This window comes from Molossus molossus, unplaced genomic scaffold (assembly GCF_014108415.1).
Source record: "Molossus molossus isolate mMolMol1 unplaced genomic scaffold, mMolMol1.p scaffold_m16_p_19, whole genome shotgun sequence".
In the NCBI taxonomy this organism is placed as follows: domain Eukaryota; kingdom Metazoa; phylum Chordata; class Mammalia; order Chiroptera; family Molossidae; genus Molossus; species Molossus molossus.
Window position 1 is genome coordinate 39,924,263 of NW_023425354.1, and position 15,342 is coordinate 39,939,604.

General features: G+C 39.1%; 1 protein-coding gene across 7 annotated transcripts in view; it reads left to right on the top strand.

Annotated features, from left to right (window-relative positions):
• Positions 1 to 15,342, top strand: part of TAOK1 (TAO kinase 1) — a 149,805-nt gene that overhangs the window by 28,877 nt on the left and 105,586 nt on the right. For 4 of the 7 annotated variants that reach the window (XR_004960429.1, XM_036269938.1, XM_036269934.1 and 1 more), the window contains exons 2-3: positions 11,638 to 11,792; positions 14,187 to 14,409. Coding sequence is in view for 6 of the 7 variants with exons in the window: in XM_036269938.1 (XP_036125831.1) it covers positions 14,278 to 14,409 (132 nt within the window). In the remaining variant the exon portion in view is untranslated. The remainder of the gene's footprint in view (positions 1 to 11,637; positions 11,793 to 14,186; positions 14,410 to 15,342) is intronic. The other 3 variants (XM_036269936.1, XM_036269935.1, XM_036269937.1) reach the window with 1 other exon arrangement.

The following is a 15,342-nucleotide window of genomic DNA, read 5'->3' on the forward strand; positions in this document are numbered from 1 at the left end:
ATCCTGTATCAATATTAACTAGTTTGAAACATTTTTACTTTTGGGCTGGGGAGAAAATCTGTAATCCAGGTACGTGCCCTTGACCAGTACTCTAACCATTGAGCACACTGGCCAGAGAAATATTTTTATCACTTTGAGGTTTGTCTATTAATTTCCAACAGTGTTTTGAGAAAACTAATTTACATAAGTATAAGCTACTCTTTTTTTGTTAGGGTTTCTTATTTATTTTTATAGTTAGTCATTTCCTCTTAAGTCTTTAAAAATTTCAAAAATTTTTTTCAGTTCTCATTTCTGATTAACTCAGTCTATCTCTGATTAATGTTGTCATATGATATATAAGACATAGGAATCTAATTTAGCTTTTTTGAAGTAGAAAATATAGAAATGGGAAATAGGTTTTATATTCTATTTCAGTTCTAATCAATGGAAGGAATGCTGATAAGGACTGTATAACTACATCTAGACTTTGAAGAATGCTGTGTGGTGGATTAGCAGTGTCTTCCATAGGCGTAGGGAAGGGGTATTGAGAGGATAGTGACAGCATTCATATCCACAATCCCAAATATAAATATTGTTCCAGTATTATTTGTAGAATATTCTGTTGGAAATACTATCTTTATATGAACTCAAAGTAAAATTGGTTGGGTGGACTTACTTGTTTTGCTGTTTTTTTTCCCCCCTGTTATTAGGATTATGTAAGCATTAAAACAACTTTGTAAGTTTTCCTACCTTTCTGCCTTGAAGTTTGAAACTACTCACCAATAAAACTATCAAATTTTAAATCATAATTGGAAGTAACACTTTGTCACTCTTTCTGTTTATTCTCTTGTGGAATTACTTTCTGTTGAGCAAGTAAAAAAATTTTTTTATTGATTTTTAGAGAGAGAGGAAGGGAGAGGGAGAGAGAGACATCAATGAGAGAGAACATCGATTGGCTGCCTCCTACATCCCCCCCATTGGGGATTGGGCCCACAATCTGGGTATGTGCCCTGACTGGGAATGGAACCCGTGACCTCTTGGTGCATGCATCGACGCTCAACCACTGAGCCACACCAGCTGGGCCTGTTGAGCAATTTTTAGGTAATTATTTTAAACTGTTGGACTTAGGTTTGTTTTCAGTTTTTCCCGTTCTCCAACTTTATATGTTGAAAATGTAGAATTTATTGGGAAGTTGCAAGACTAGTACAATGAATACCCATTGCACTTTTCATGAAGATTCAACAGTTGTTAATATGTATAACAGTAATCATTGCTATATTACATGTACACACTTTTTAAAATGAACTTTTTTGAGTTAGTTGCAGACATGACTAAAAACTTCAGCATGGCCTGGCTGGTGTGGCTCAGAGGATTGAGTGTTGTCCCATGGACTTAGCGGTCCCAGTTCGATTCCCAGCCAGGGCATATGCCCCAGTTACAAGTTTGATTCCCACCCAGTAGGGGGTGTGCAGGAGGCAGCCAATTGATGTTTCTCTCTCACATTGATGTTTCTTTCTCTCTCTCTAAAAAAATCAATAAAAACATATTAAATAAAAAACAAAAGCTTCAGCCCTGGCCGGTTTGGCTCAGGGCTTAGAGCGTCAGCCCCCGGACCAGAGAGTCCCTGGTTCCGTTCCCGCTAAGGGCACATACCTTGGTTGCAGTTTGTCCCCCGCTCTGATTGGGGTCGTGAAGGTGGCAACCACTCGATGTTTCTCTCTTTCCCTTCCTTTCTCCCTCCCACTCTATCTGAAGATAAATGTAGAAAAATGTCCTCGGTGAGGATAAAAAAAAATTTTTTTTAAATAACAAAAACAAAAACTTCAGCATGTACTGCCTGAGAACAAGGACATTTTCCTACTAATCACAATAAAATTGCTACAGTCAGGAAATTTAAGAATATAATACCCTATTCAAATATACAGTTGATCCAGCCCTGGCTGGTGTGGCTCAGTGGTTAGAAGGTCAAGGGTCAAGGGTCAAGGGCTCCATTCCTGGTCCAGGGAATGGGTTGCAGGTTTGATTCCAGGCCTGGTCAGGGCATGTGATGGAGGCAACCAATTGATGCATCTCTCCCATATCAGTGTTTCTCTCCCTCTCTAATTCTTTCTCTCACTCCCTCCTTTCCACTGTCTCAAAATAATCAATGGAAAAAATATCCTTGGGTGAGGATTAACCAAAATACACACAGACACACACACAGTTTATCCAGATTATTTCAGTTTGTCGCAATCGTGTCTTTTTCATCTGGTATCCCCCTGCCCCCAATCTAGGACCATACATTGCATTTCTTTGCAGTATCTCTTTAGTCTCCTTTAATCTCTAGAACATTTCTGGGTTTTTTTTGTAGCTAATTTCTGTTTTGACAGAAAATCATCTCTGGGAGTCTAGTGTAGAGTTGTAGATATCTAAATAGTTTGAGTCTTTTTCTGACCCCCAAAACTTTGAACCAGTAATTTTTTAGAATCATGTTTTTCAATGTATGCATGATATTTTGAAAAATTCAAACAAAAAATCTTTATCCTTGCAAAGTTGCAATACTTGTAGATACTGAGTTATGATATTAAACTTAAAAAAATTCCTGCTTCATTTCTACCTTGCATTTAAGTTTCTGACACTTTCAAGAATGTTGTAATTCTGTTGGTTTTTATTTGCATTTTAAAAATTCACACAAACTGCAGTCATTGAAAGCAAAATAAACTAGAATTACTGATAAGCAAAATGAAGAAAATAAGTCTATATATCCTAGCATTCACATATAACAACTGTCAACCTAATGGTCTGTAAACTTGAGGAAATAAGAGTGTGTGTGTGAGAGCACTGGCCAGTTTGGCTCAGCACTTAGAGCGTCGGCCTTCGGACCAATGACTTGCAGGTTCGATTCTGGCCAAGGGCACAAAGCTCGGTTGTAATTCGTCTGGACCCTGAGTGTGGGAGGCAACCAGTCAATGGGTCCCTCTCACATTGCATTGATGCATTGATGTCTCTCTCTGTCTCTCCCTCCCTCCCTCCCTCCCTCCCTCCCTCCCTCCCACTGTATCTGAAGACAAATAGAAAAATATCCTCAGGTGAGGATTGAAAAAAAATGTATGTGTGAGAGAAACATTAAAAGAATTTTGTATCATAACAGTGTGCTGCAGCTTGCTTTTCCCTCCTGTAATAGTGGTTACATTATTAACCAATGAAAGAATGGAAAAGTAGAAGTGCCATATGATCTTATTAAAGGGAAACAAACTGGAAAGAGAAGCTCTTATCAGTTAGCATTTAGATACTTATCAAGTACTGTAAGTAACTCTTAATGGTTATATCATTACTTCTCTAGTTCTCAAGAGTCTCTATTTTAAGGGGGTAGGGGAATGAGAGAGGTGAGTGCTTGTGGAAAGTTGCAAATTATGAAAATACTAAACTTTGTTTATTTAGTACTAAGTTCACGTAAATATTATGGCCACAAAATGAAATTTTTGTATTTTAATTTTAACATTTGCTTTTTATTTTTTTAATTTATTTTTTGATTGCTAGTTCCATTTAATTTATACAAATAGGAATGGTAGTCATTGGTCTTAAGACAATTTATTGTAGACCTACTTAATATAGTTGAACCAGATGGCCTAAGTCCCTTCCAGCTGTGTCCAGGAAAAGGGAAAATTACACTGAGAAAGAGTTATTGCCAACCTTTCCCCCACCTTTGCAAAAGATGTAAAACACTAACCAACTGTTTTTAACCCTAAAAGTGTTTGCTGTCCATGGCTAACGACCAGACTTGTTGGTGCCACAGTGTATTTGAAATATCTCCAAAAATCAAATAAGGCATTTAGGCTGAAGAGAGACGCAAGGGCAAGCTCAATATACCAGAGGGGCCAGTATGTCACATTATAATATGAACTAATCAATTTTCCAGTCATTTCAATATATATCATTCCAGCCATTGATACATTTAGGAGTCCCCAGGCTAAAACTACTTTCCTAGCTTCTGTTTCTTTTCTCATCTTGATGGTTCTGTCAATAAGGGAAGCACTAGGGCTTGGCTCCCCTTGCATCACGGCCGGAAGCCGCTGACTCGTGCCACTCTCTACTGCACATATGCGAAGCCCAACATTTGCTTTTTAAATAGACAGAACATTCACCATTCAGAAATACAAAATAGCCCTGACTGGTTTGGCTCAGCAGTTAAAGTATTGGCCTGTGGACCAGAGAGTCCCAGGTTCGGTTCCTGCTAAGGGCACGTACCTCCATTGCAGTTTGTCCCCAGCCTTGGTTGGGGTCATGTGGGTGGCAGCCAGTTGATGTGTCTCTCTCATATTGATGTTTCTCTCTCTCTCTTCACCCTCTCTCCCTCCTGCTCTATCTGAAGATAAATGTAAAAAAAGTCCTCGGGTGAGATAAAAATAAACAAACAAAATAAACAGTGAAAAATCTCCCTCCCCAATTTGTTTTTTAATCCTTACATGAGGATATTCATCCATTGATCTTCAGATAGAGTGGGAGGTAGGGAGGGAGAGAGAGAGAAACATGTGAGAGAGACATATCAATTGGTTGCCTCCCTCATGTGCCCTTTTCTGGGCCAGGATCAAACTTGCAACCCAGGTATGTGCCCTTAACCAAGAATCGAACCCAAGACCCTTCAGTGCAAGGGCCAGTGCTCTAACCATCAAGCAACACCAGCCAGGGACTAAAATTATTATTATCATTTATTTATTTTATCCTTACCTGAGGACATTTTTGCATTTATCTTTAGATAGAGCGGGAGGGAGAGAGGGAGAGAGAGAGAGAGATGTTGATGTGAGAGAGACACATTGACTAGCTGCCACCCACACAACCCCAACCAGGGCCGGCAACAAACTGCAATCGAGGTACATGCATGCCCTTAGTGGGAACCAAATCCGGGTCTCTTTGGTCCGCAGGTTGATGCTCTAGCCGCTGAGCCAAACCGGGCAAGGCTAAAATTATTTTTATTTGTAAAAAAATGAATCAAGCCCTGGCCAGTTTGGCTCAGCGGTTAGACCATCGGCCTTCGGTCCAGAGAGACCCGGGTTCGGTTCCTGCTAACGGCGCGTACTTCAGTTGCAGTTTGTCCGTGGCCCTGGTTGGTCGTGCGGGTGGCAGCCGCTTGATGTGTCCCTTTCACGTCGATGTTTCTCTCTCTCTCTCTCCCTCCCACTCTATCTGAACAAAAAATGGAAAAATGTTCTCAGGTGAGGATTAAAAAAAAAATGAATCAAGTCTTTGTTTATAATCGGAGTGAGTTTAAAAAAGATCTACCCTTGTGACTGTTCTATAGCTACCAGTTTATACTACTTAATCCCATCACCCTTTTCACCCAGGCACAGAAATGTCAATTACAGCAGAGGAAGTATAGTTGACAATATTGTAATAACTATGTATGGAGCCAAGTGCATAGTTGAAATATCAGGGGGACCACTCTGTAAAATACGATTGTCTAACCACTATGCTGTATATCTGAAACTAATACAGGATAATATTGAATGTAAATGGTAATTGAAAACCAAAAAACAAACAAAAAACCTAAAAAAAATTAATCTAGTGTGGCCGGTGTGGCTCAGTGGTTGAGCATCCACCTATGCACTAAGTGGTTGCCAGTTTGATTCTTGGTCAAGGCACATGACCAGGTTGTAGGCCATATCCCCAGTGGGGACATGCAGGAGGCAGTCAATTGATGTTCTCTCTCACCCTGCCTTTCTCTCTCTCAAAATTCAATAAAAAGTAAAAAACAATCTACCCTTACCTAAACTTGTATAAAGAGTCTCAGAAGTAAATTAAATGATTGGTTATTTACGTAGTCATTCAACAAACATTTTTGATTGGCTATGTGACATACTCAGGTTCTGTGAAGGAGCTCCAGAACTTTATGATCTATATAGACTAGGAGCATAAGGCATGTAGACAACTAGAATACATAGAAAAAGAAATATTAAAATAGAGATGCAGAATGAAATAAAGAGGAAGGAATTACTAATTTCAAATGAAGTTTTATGAAAACTTCATGGGTTTCAGATGTGAAGTCATTTAAATAGAATAAATTAGTTAAGAATGTGGAGAGGAGAGCATTTCACATGGCATGCAGGGAGGCCTGTGATGAACATTGCTATGGTGAAGGAATGGATACACTAAAAGACTGGAAAGGAAGGATCCAGCCAGATTATGGAGTTCTTGAATGCTTTATCTACTGATGTGAACTTTATTCTATAAGCATTATGGTATTTGAGTTTTTTTAAAAAGCAGTAATTCTGTGACTTTTCTTAAGAATTTTCTGCTTTAATTTGTACTTAATAAATATTAATGGAAATATTACAGAAACAGTATGAAAGATGAATTGGAGAGAATGAAACTAGAAACAGCGCAGATAGGAGGTTAATGGATTAGTCTAGATAAGATATAATTAAGACCTGAACTAGGCTGTCCTTAGCAGTGGACATAGAAGGACATTCTAGTCTTTTGGATTTACCATTTTATTAGATTGATGTTAGAAGAGAAAAAGAGGAAGGGAAAAAATTCAAAGGTCATATCTAATTTTCTCATCAGAGACACAATAGTGGTGCCATTATCTGGGTAGGAAATGCAGGGTGGATTTGCTGGGTCATATGGATATTCTATATTTAGCTTTTTGAGGAACTGCCAAACTGTTTTCTACAGTGACTACACCATTTTACATCCTTACCAGCAATGCACAAGGGTCCCGATTTCTCCACATCCTTGCTAACACCTGTTATTTGACTCTGATTATAGTCATACTAGTGGGTATGAAGTAATATCTCATTGTAGTTTTGATTTGCATTTCCTTAATGAGTAATGATGTTGAGAATTTTTCCATGTGCTTATTGACCATTTGTATATCTTCTTTGGAGAAATGGCTATCCTATTTCTTTGCCCTTGTTTTGTTTGTTTTTTTTTAATCCTCACCCAAAGATATTTTTCTATTTATCTTCAGATAGAGTGGGAGAGAGAGGGAGGGAGAAAAAGGGAGAGAGAGAAAAAAAACATTTTCATGAGAGGCACACATCAACTGGTTGCCTCCCGCACAGTCCCTACCAGGGCTGGGGACGAACCGCAACCGCGGCACGTGCCCTTGGCCAGAATCGAACCTCTTACTCATTGTTCTGTGGGCCAATGCTCTACCACTGAGCCAAACTGGCCAGGGCTCCTTTGCCCTTTTAAAGAAAAATTTTAAAAATATATTTTATTTACTTATTTGTCAATTATCTTTGCCCACTTTTAATTGGGTCAACCCAAGTAATTGTTCTTTGTATATTATAGATAGTAGTAAATAAAGTAAATATAGAATCCTACATCGCGGAAATTCATTTATCATGGTAGAGTCTAGAACTTATTAATTGCGATAAATGGGGGCGACTGTATTAGGTAAAGTTGCTATGTCTTCTAGGCTTCCTAGGGTGGCCTGTTGTAGTAGGTGTCTTTTAGGGTCCAGTGGCACAGCCTCCCTGGTCACCCAGCTGGGCCCTCGAAGTAGACCCCTGGTGTGGACTTGACACCCTTCTGTTGTAATTGAGTCTAGATTGCTGTTGGCACATCAATGGGAGGGATTTACTCAGGCTGATCAGCTGCAAGGATTGGCTGGGCCCATTAACCACTGACCTCTGACTACCTTGGATGATCAGCTGTGCAGGGACCCACCACACAGAGCAAGATTTACTTCAGCAGGGCTCTGGTACCCACTCAGTCCATTCTTTGAGTATGTCACTTGTGGAGGTTGTTGGGTAGTGGTGATTCGACGTGGTCTGAAGCTGTCCACTGGGTGTGCTGGCTCTAGAGCAAGGTCAGCCACTGCCTGTTTTCTACCAGGGACCACCAGGCATAAGCAACAAAGCGATCTGCAGATGGCTGCTTCTTGTGCTGGTCTTGGAGATGCCCAGGCAAAGCCAAGCTGTGAACCAAGGCTGGCTACTTCTAGTGCCAGGCCTGGGGCCACTTAGCAAGAGGTATGGGGCTCACTGAGGCCAGATGTTGCTTGTTTGAGAGAATTTAGGAAAACCTGAAGCAGGAGCGGAAAAAAAAGGCCAATCCTATGGTAAGACCACTGGAAACAGCCTGCCTGGGCCCAAAAGTTGGGTGTGGCAGGGCCTCAGGGAATCACCAGAACAGGGCAAACAGTGTTTGCCAGATCACGTTATGTCCCAGATATGATGCATGTCTGCCTGCCCTGTGGGGGAAGGGATCACCAAAGGAACAAAGGCCTCTGCCAGCATTTCTATCCCGGAGAAAGCTGCCTCTCCAGCCTTCATACCGATGCCAAACAACTCAGTTCTTCCCCGTATGTCTCTGGTGCCTTTCAGGCTGCCTCCCCTATGCACTGGAGCTCAGAGGGAGCGGGTCTGAGTAATACCATGTGTGGGCCCTTTAAGAGGAGCTGCCTGGTGCAGGGCTCCAGCAGCCTCAGCCTCAGTTCCTGCTGGTTTTTATAGCCAGATGTTATGGGGACTTCTCTGAGCTGGGCGCCTGGGGTGGGACGGGGACCAATCAGTCATTTCTCAGGGTGGACTTTCACTGCTGAGTATCCCTCCTGATTTTTATCTGCCATACATGGGTATGGGATGAGCCCTTCCACACCTCCGCCCCTCCTACCCTTCTAGATGTGACTTCTTTAATTTCTTAGTTGTAGGACTTCCATTCAGCTCTATTTCAGGTGGTTCTGAATGATGTTTGTTCTGTAGTTTAGCTGTAATTTTGATGTGGTTGTGGGAGGAGGCAAGTTACTCCGTTTACCTATGCTGCCATCTAGACCGGAAGTCTAGTTTTTATAATTGTAATAATTTGATAATTTCGTCTAGATTATCTAATTTGTTGGTCATACTATTCTTTTTATTTATTTATTTTTTTATTTTTATTTTTTTCATCCTCACTCGAGGACATTTTTCCATTTTTTGTACAGATAGAGTGGGAGGGAGAGAGAGGAAGAGAGAGAGAGAGGGAAACATCGATGTGAAAGGGACACATTGAGTGGCTGCCACCCACACGACCAACCAGGGCCGGGGACAAACTGCAACCGAGGTACATGCCCTTAGCGGAAACCGAACCCGGGTCTCTCCGGACCGCAGGTGGACACTCCAACCACTGAGCCAAAGCGGCCAGGGCGGTCATACTATTCTTATATAATTCTTTTTATTTCTGTAAGATTGGTAGTGGTATTCCAGCTTTCATTTTGGATTTTAGTATTTTGAGCCTTCTCATTTTTCCCTAACTAAAAATATCTGTCAGTTTTGTTATATTTTCAATGAACCAACTTTTGGTTTTACTTATTTTTCTTTATTGTTTTTATATTCCACATTTCATTTATCTCTGCTTTACTAACATATTTTTATATGTTTTAATAGCCATTTTTAATTCTTTTTTTTTTAATCCTCACCTGAGGACATATTTGATTTATCTTCAGATAGAGCAGGAGGGAGAGAGGAGGGAAGAGAGAGAGAGAAATGTCGACGTGAGAGAGATACATCCACTGGTCACCACCCACATGACCCCAACTGGGGCCAGGGACAAACTGCAACTGAGGTACGTGCTCTTAGTGGGAACCGAACCTGGGACTCTCTGGTCTGCGGGCCAATGCTGTAACCGCTGAGCCAAATTGGCCAGGGTATCATTTGTAATTCTTTGTGAATTTCTTATTCATGGAATTTGCTTACTTTTTTTTTTATTGGTTTGTAGGAACTCTTTATGTGTTATGGCATAAGTTAACAAAGCCAAGACCTCTAGAATAATGTTGGGTAATAAGAAGGTCCTAGACATTCTTATCTTCCTTGACTGTAAGAGCAATATATTTTACCATCAAGTAAAATAGTAAGGTTAATAAAGTTTCATCTTTCGAGTTTGCCCAGGAGTCAGTAATAGTGATGTATGTGTTGTAGAAAATCATTCATTCCATCCATTCAATGGAATACTACTTAGTAATAATACAGCAACCCTAAGAGTAGTACCATTTTATAGATAAAGAAACTGAAACAGAGAGATTAAGTGACTTATCCCACATCATATAGCTAGTAAGCAAGGGAGCTAGAATTCTATCTTAGGTATTTTGGCATCAGAGGCTGTGTACCTCACTAGAGTGTAAAATCAATCCTTGTTCCTCAGTGGCCCAGCATAGTACCTTTCCCGTGAGGAAAATAATAGTACACATTGTGGCCCTGGCCGGTTTGGCTCAGCGGTTAGAGTGTCGGCCCGCGGACCAGAGAGTCCTGGGTTCAGTTCCTGCTAAGGGCACATACCTTGGCAGTTTGTCCCCGGCCCCATGGGGTTATGTGGGTGGCGGCCAGTTGATGTGTCTCTCTCACATTGATGTTTCTCTCTCTCTTCCTCCCTCTCTCCTTCCCACTCTATTTGAAGATAAAGGCAAAAATGTCCTTGGGTGAGGATAAAAAAAAAGAAAAAAAAATAGTACATATTGTGGAATATCATTCCAGAGACAGCCTGTGCATGTACAAATACACACACACATACATACATACATATATATTTTTTCTTGCCTTTTAAAAAAACAACAACACACAATTGGGACCATACTATAGTTTATACATTATTCATACCTTACTTTTTAAAAAACCTAAACATGTCTGCCATACTGTTTTCAACCTTAGTTTCATGTTTATTTATTTATTTATTTATGTTAACCCTCACCTGAGGGTAATTTTTCATTGATTCCCAGACAGACTGGAAGAAAGGGAGGGAAAGAGAGTGAGTGAATCATTCATTGGTTGCCTCCCCTATGACCTCGACTGGGGCCAGGATCAAACCTGCAACCCAAGCATGTGCCCCCGATTGGGAGTTGAACCCACAACACTTTGGTCCATGGGCTGACTCTCTAATTGCTGAGCCAAACTAGCTAGGGCTGTTTCATTTATTTAGATATGTCTCTTAAGTTCTTTATTTTTCATCCCCTCTTCATCTGTAATAATCCTGTAAAATAAGTTGTTCTAAGCAAATACTAAATAAACACCAAGGTACAGTTTCGTATTTTGTACTAAACATTAGAAGATGCTCACATTTTTATTTCTAATCTTAATTACATAGATTTTATTAAGTGCTTATTACATGTAAGACATTGTGAAAGGGCTCTGGCCAGTTTGGCTCAGCGGTTGGAGCGTTGGCCTGTGGACCAGAGAGTCCCAGGTTCAGTTCCCGCTAGGGGCATGTACCAAAAAAAAAAAAAAAAAAAAAGACATTGTGAAAGGTACATAAAAGTTACACATTATTAGTCTAATTGGAGCAAGAACACACATATAAAATGGTAACTAATGAAGTTGTATAATTAAGGCTTTTCTTGAAAAGACTATTACCCATATCTCTTTAAAATGAAAAAAACTGAAAAGTAATCCATGTATTTGGGGAACAAAAATTTGAAAGATAGAAAGGATCCATTGGAGGAAAAAAATCTCAAACACACCTCTTTCTCATATATCCTTCTAAAGATTATCTGTGTGTGCATAGATATATATATTTTATTTTTATATAAATGGTTATGTATTACATATATGTCTCTTATTTTATAATAAAAACTAATCTTCATATCTTTATCAATGCCCAAAATTAAGTCATTCATAATACTGCCCCGTACATGCCTCTTATACCCACCAATCCTATGAAATCCTTAACAATGTTACCCTTGCTTTTTATCTTTCTCCTTCATTTCAGTTTCAAGTACAAGAAGGTGGTTCAGGGAGTTGATTCTGTATTTCCCTCCATTAATTGGCCATGTGATTTTGAGAAGAAATGTGACCTTTTGGAACCAAATAATCTTTTAATTTCTTCCAACCCTAAATTTTTTTATAATGAATATATGTTTATAAGTAAGTTGAACACTATGCAGCAAATCAGTTCTGTGTAGATTAAGCCTGATGTGAGTTCAGTTCCTGTAATGTCAGATTTAGTTTACTGATGATATTTTTCAGTTGTACTTACCATTCTAGTTATTGGTATAGTGAGAGATTGGGGGTGTGTGTATGTATGTATGTGTGTTTCAAGGGAGATATAGTAGATAGTATAATCTCTCTCTGATGGTTTTATGTAAAGAGACCTTTTCTGTCTCTAAAGGACACTGACTAAGTTGGCTGTTTTCTCAGCCTGAAACCTCTGATTAACAGATGTAGAGGAAAGGACTTTTTATGGCATTGAAGCAATTTCTTAAGACCAACAGTGTCCTTTTTGTGAAAATCTGAAGGTTCTTAAAAAGATGGAATAACATGACATCATCACCGTTCGCCCAAGCAGCATTTCTTAAGTAATACTAAATATGTTGTGATTATCAGTACCCTTTCCCCATCTTCTTTTTGTTGCTTTGACTGATGTCATTGTCAGTTATTTGACTATTTTGCAAATGTAGAACAGTTACTTAATTCTGAAAATCCTATTTTTGTGAGATTTTAGACCACTCGCTCCACAGGGGTCCCTCCACAGCCAAGATATCCCTCCTGATTTTTATCCACTACATGTGCATGTGGGACCAGTCCTTCCATGTCTCCACCCCTCCTACCAGTCTTGATGTGGCTTCTTCTTTAATTTTGTAGTTGTAGGACTTCCATTCAGCTTGATTTCAGGTGGTTTTGAGTGATGGTTCTGTAGTTTAGTTGTAATTTTGATGTCATTGTGGGAGGACCTGATACCGTGTTTACTTTGCCATCTTGACTGGAAGTCTGGTCATATATTCTTGAACTAATTGAAGCACTTTGTTCCATGAAACTTCCAGAGCAGGGAAATTGGTAAAAGTATATGGAACAGCCTTGGAATATGTTAGAAGTGGAATACAAATAACAATTAACAAATAATGTTTTTATTGCAGTGTAGTGTTAATTTAGGGAGGTAAAGAGACCTGCAAACATGTTTCATTTAGAACAAAGAAGTTTTCTAGCAAGAATTAAAATTGGTTCAGTGACTTCACTAAAAATGAGATAGCTGGTTAAAAGTTATTATGTAAGGGGTATGGGGAGAATTGGCTAGAACTTTATTTTTTCTTAGAAGTCTAGTGAAATCAATTTTGGATCTTTTTTTTTTCCATTGGTGAATTTAAGCAAGTTAAAATAGTTAACATTTAACGTAGTGTTTACTATGTCAGAATATTAGTGTGCTTACATTTAATAACTCATTTAAGCCTCACAACTACTCAGTGGGATAGGTTATTATTTTCATTTTGCAGGTTAGGAAAATGAGGCGACCCAAGTCACAGCTTGTAAATAGTGTTGTCAGGATTCAGATCCTGATAGTATCATTCCAGAACCCAGACTTTCAATTATAAAAGTAATTTTTAAACTTGAGCAATATGATACAAAAGAACTGGGAGCAGAACTACCAGGGAATTTACTAGTTGTCCATAGTGTCTACATATCTAATGAAGCAGATTTTTAAAAAAATTTTTTATTGATTTGAGAGAGAGAGGAAGGGAGATGGAGAGAGAGATAGAAACATCAGTGCAAGAGAACATCGATTGGCTGCCTTCTGCATGCCCCCCACTGGGGATAAGGCCCACAACCTGGGCATGTGCCCTGACCGGGAATCAGCTGCAAACTGGCGACCTCTTGGTGCATGAGTCGATGCTCAACCACTGAGACACAGCAGCCGGGCAAAGGCCATATTTTGTGTGAATAATGTTTATGGGGGAAACAGTTGTCTGTGTTCAATTCATTACTTTCTCCCATTGCATTTTTTCTCTGGAATATCTGTGTTAGAGTTGACTACACACAGGCATATGGTATCTGCAAGGAAAAGAAAGACATATCACTGAATTAAATCTTTTATACGTTTTCTTATATTTGACGATCATTAATAGATGGGACTCTTTTTGTTTTTAGAAACATGCTATGGGTATATCTTGAGTTGTGCGTGTTTTTAATAGTCTGTGTATTAAATGATCTGTTCTGCTGATGGGCTCACTGCATCAGGATTAGATAAATATTAAAGTTCTGATACAGAAAATGTTGCAAGATAAAACTTTTTAATTTTAGAAGTGGAAGTATAGTATATACTTATATGCTATGTATAGTAGGAATCTTTTTTTAAAGATCACAGGTAAGTCTGATAATGAACCAGGTTTAGGAACTACTATACTAGTAGACCACACTTCCTTTTCAGTCAATTTCTAGAGCTGAGATAATTTTGTATGGGCTTTTAGAAAATTATCTTAAGAACTAATTATTCTTAGCAACTTTTGCTTTCCCTGACTTTTTTCTTTTCTTATTTCTCTACAACAGTTTATGCCAACGTGGCTTCATTCATACACATGAACCAAGGATTGGGATAGCAAGTATAAAATTAGAATCAAAGAACTGATTGCCCAGCAGGATGCCATCAACTAACCGAGCAGGCAGCCTGAAGGACCCTGAAATTGCAGAGCTCTTCTTCAAAGAAGATCCAGAGAAGCTCTTCACAGACCTCAGAGAAATCGGCCATGGAAGCTTTGGAGCAGTGTATTTTGTAAGTGCTAAAAATAAAGGCTTAATGTCAGTGACCAGTATTTACTTAATATCCAGTTCTGGCAGAGTAAAAACAAAAATATAAAGAGATATAAGCCATAGTCCATTTTTAGCCACTTGCATAGGTGTTGGTGTATAATATGAAAGTAGATAGTTTTATTTATTGAGCTTCTTGGATTATTGAGAAATGGGAAAGAATATTGTTTTGCTTTAACTAACATGATTAGAATTTTTAGCACACTGTTTTTAGGAGTTTTATCACTTGTAGTGCTATAGAATTAAACATTGCAGAACACTGACTTCTGTAAAGTTCCATACAGAGTCAATTGTAGTGTTGTGAAAATCTAGGTTTATCATTTGGCAGAAGGATATGAACCAGAATCTTTTTTTCTTATGTGTGTATGTGTGTACTTTATGCTAAAAATAAAAAATCAAATACTTTTTTTTCCCTTTATTGATTTTAGAGAGAGAGGAAGTGAGAGGGAGAGAGAGATAGAAACATCGATGAGAGAAAACATCAATTGGCCGCCTCCTGCATGCCCCCCTTTGGGATCAGGCCCACAACCTAGGCATGTGTCCTGACCGGGAATCGAACCGGCGACCTCTTGGTGCATGGGTTGATGCTCAACCACTGAACCACACTGGCTGGACTCAAATAACCATTTTTTAAGTATATAATTTGTGACATTCATTATACTCACAGTGTTGTACAACCATTACTGGTATCTATTTTCAAAACTTTTTTATTGCCCCAAACAGAAACTCTGTGTCCATTAGCAATAGCTTTGAATTTTCCCCTCCACCCAGCACCTGGTAACCTCTAATCTACCTTTTGTCTCTATAATTTGCCTATTCTAGTATTTGAATGCTTGATCCCCAGTGCCGGGTGTGAAGGAGACAGTCTATTGACGTTCTCTCTCACATTGATGTTTCT